At 49.9% G+C, this 2906-nt stretch overlaps 1 protein-coding gene across 1 annotated transcript; it reads right to left on the bottom strand.

Moving 5' to 3' along the window:
- Positions 1–520: 520 nt before the first annotated feature.
- LOC123101628 (protein app1-like) lies at positions 521–1061 on the bottom strand. Its single transcript, XM_044522992.1, has one exon. It carries the CDS (start codon positions 998–1000, stop codon positions 521–523), a length of 480 nt encoding a protein of 159 aa, XP_044378927.1. The 5' UTR covers positions 1001–1061.
- Between the last annotated feature and the right edge of the window lie 1845 nt (positions 1062–2906).

Raw genomic sequence — 2906 nt, 5'->3', positions numbered from 1 at the left:
CTAGAAATTCTATTTATATATATGCATAACGTGTACAATATGTAGTATCGAAAAATACAAGCAAACGAAAAAGAATTAAATGGCAAACATAAAATTAAATGAAAAATAAATAATAAACCCAAAACCCCCAACCTTTTAATACCGGTTGGTGTCACCAACCGGTATTAAAGGACTCCCTGCCCCCGGAGCTGGCTCGTGTCACGTGGTTGCCCTTTAGCACCGCTTCGTGCTGAACCGATACTAAAGGGGGGGGGGGGCTTTAGTGCCCACACTTTAGTGTCGGTTACCGAACCGGCACTAAAGGGCCTTACGAACCGGTGCTATTGCGGTTCCGCACTAGTGATACTAGGACAAGAACACCCTTTAATATCAACACACAATAACTAACAACTGAATTGAAATGTAAGGCAAACAACACGAAAGCAAATACTTCACATGAGCAACAAAGTGATGTAGCCACTGGAACATGGGAGCGTGTGACCGTCGACATGGTGCACGCGTCACCATGCACGTGGCACTCCTAAGTTGATGGAGGTGGCGCCAGGAATGGCATAGGCACGTTGGCGGTCGGGATAGAAGGCATCGGCGCCAGCGTCATCTTGGGCATGGAAGGAATGGCGGGCATCGGTGGCATCGTCACCTTCGGCACAACAACGGCGGGCATCGGTGCCATGGTCACCTTAGGCACGACGATGGCGGGCATTGGGGGCATTGTCACCTTGGGCACCGCAGGAACAGCCGGCATGGGCGGCAGTGTCACCTGCGGCATGGTGGGCACAGTCGGCATAGGTGGCACAGTCAAGGACGACACCGTCGGCACAGCCGGCATCGGTGGCAGCGTCGGCATGGTCGGCACGGCCGGGAGGCCAGGGACAGCAGCCGCAGCGGGTGGGGCAGCCGCCGGGGTGGTGTCGGCCAAGTGGCGAGCGGCATGGCACGTCGTGCTGGCGAGGAGCGTGCACGCCATGATCATAGACAAGAAGCTCGTGGTGGAGGCCATGCCTAGCTCCTAGCTAGAGTTTCTCTCAGATGGTTTACTGCGAAGGGACTATGAGATGTCTCTGATCGTTGGGATGCAAGGACAGGGGTCGATGCCTGGAACTTACAGCCCAGGTGAGGTGATGGATGGCCTGATTAGATTGGTTGTTGGCCAGACTCGCCATGGTAGGCAACACAACTTTCTCCGGAACCATAGTTGGTAACCATAACGTGTTTACGTTAGTCAGAAGTGACAAAATGTTTATATGATCGAGAAGAAAATTAGTTGTAGCGGTCGATCGATGTGGATGCGATGCATGCATGGATGCCTCAAATTTCTGTGTTTAGGTGAGGAGCTGGCGCTGCAGGTACCTCTCCTCGTCACTCTTTCTCCATGATAAACAAGTATTTCAAAAGGGATGTGTGCCGACTGCCGAGCCCCTCGTGCCTTGCCCACCGCAATGTGAAATCGAATAAGAAAGGGCGTGGCAACAGCCTGATTGATTTTGAATAGTCAATCCGTGGTAAACTTCAGATATTCGGTGAACATGGTTAAAAAAATTCAGTGCCATTCGTGTTACTTGGTGCTCGGTAAATCGACAGGTGCCTCGGATTTTTCTAGCACGCGCCTTTTAGGGTGGGTTGTTTGTGTAGTCTTTTAGGCCGACTTGGACGTTCTGATGTAGAGATGACGATTTCATGACATTTCGATGTTGTTTCCGTTCCTATTCCTTCATGTTCATCCGTTCAACTTCTTAAGTCAGTTGTAATGTGAACTTAACTTTTTGCAAAGTGCGTTTACGATGGTGTAACCTCCCGTGACAGCCTCAACTATTTGAGTGGGAGAAAAAAGGAGGAAATTGGTGGCCAACATCTGAGTATTTGGTGGACGGCCCTGCAGAAACATGCTTCGGCAGTTGGGCTAGGCAGGCAAGGAGAAACACACCACCATGATGTCATTCGTGCTGAGCCATCCAACACTATCCCTCAATTATTCACCTATTTGTCCTATTCGTCTTATATACGTTAAGTTGGCGGTGTTTGGGAACACATCCGGACACGCCTATACAACCCCTAATTTGGGGATATACTAAGGGATTCCGGATGTCCAGTTAAGTCCACGCGCAAACAAGGGATATCGTTAGAGTACAAAAGTGCCCGGACCGTCAAGTTTGGACATGTGAGGGCAAATTAGGGGATAGCGTTGGAGACATGATTGACACTAGTGTCTTGTGTTCAAATTAAAACTTCCTTTTTTAGGCTCATGTTCAAATGTTTGATCGTAAATAAAAGAAGCGGCCTTTACGCTTGTGTTGTGCCTACATCAAGATCTCAACATCAGTCAGCCGTCCTCCCCAAGAAAAGTCTCTCCTGCCTGTCATTGGCACCGCCGCTGGTTTGACTCAGTGGCCTTAGGGCCATGGCAGCATGGTGGATCTCGGTCCTTTCCGGCTGGAGGGCTCTGTTTTCAGTTGTTCCTTCGTGTTTTATTAGGGTTTGTGTCATACTCAGGAAGATGAGACGACGGTGGCTCCTTGAAGATGAAATAAGGTTCTCCCCGCCTAGCCCTCGTCCCGATGGTCTGCCTAGCATCGTTGGTGGGCGTGTGAAGGCGTGTCTCCGACGGATCTGTCATTGGTGGATTTGCTCAGATTTGGTCGTATTTCGTCTACGTTCATGTGTCTTCAGGTAGGATCCCTCCGATCTACGTTACTCTTTATCGGCGGTGGTTGTTGTTCCATTGCGCTGGTTCTATGGGGGCTTAACACGACGACTTTCTGACTATCTGCTACAAAAAGTTTTGCCCGGCTACAGTGAGGGAGGGGCGATGACGGCAGCGCGACTTCAGCTCGTTACAGTTTTTGTAGTCGTCGCTAGGTGGTCTACTGATCTGGATGTAATTTTTATTATTTTTGATGTTCGTCGTG

This window comes from Triticum aestivum, chromosome 5A (genome assembly GCF_018294505.1).
Source record: "Triticum aestivum cultivar Chinese Spring chromosome 5A, IWGSC CS RefSeq v2.1, whole genome shotgun sequence".
NCBI classification, from domain to species: Eukaryota; Viridiplantae; Streptophyta; class Magnoliopsida; order Poales; family Poaceae; genus Triticum; species Triticum aestivum.
The sequence above is the reverse complement of the archived record's forward strand: the minus strand, read 5'-3'. Positions and strand labels throughout refer to the sequence as shown.

Bases quoted from the DNA above. Each gene is read 5' to 3' on its own strand.
- LOC123101628 (XM_044522992.1), bottom strand. From the start codon at position 1,000: ATGGCCTCCACCACGAGCTTCTTGTCTATGATCATGGCGTGCACGCTC.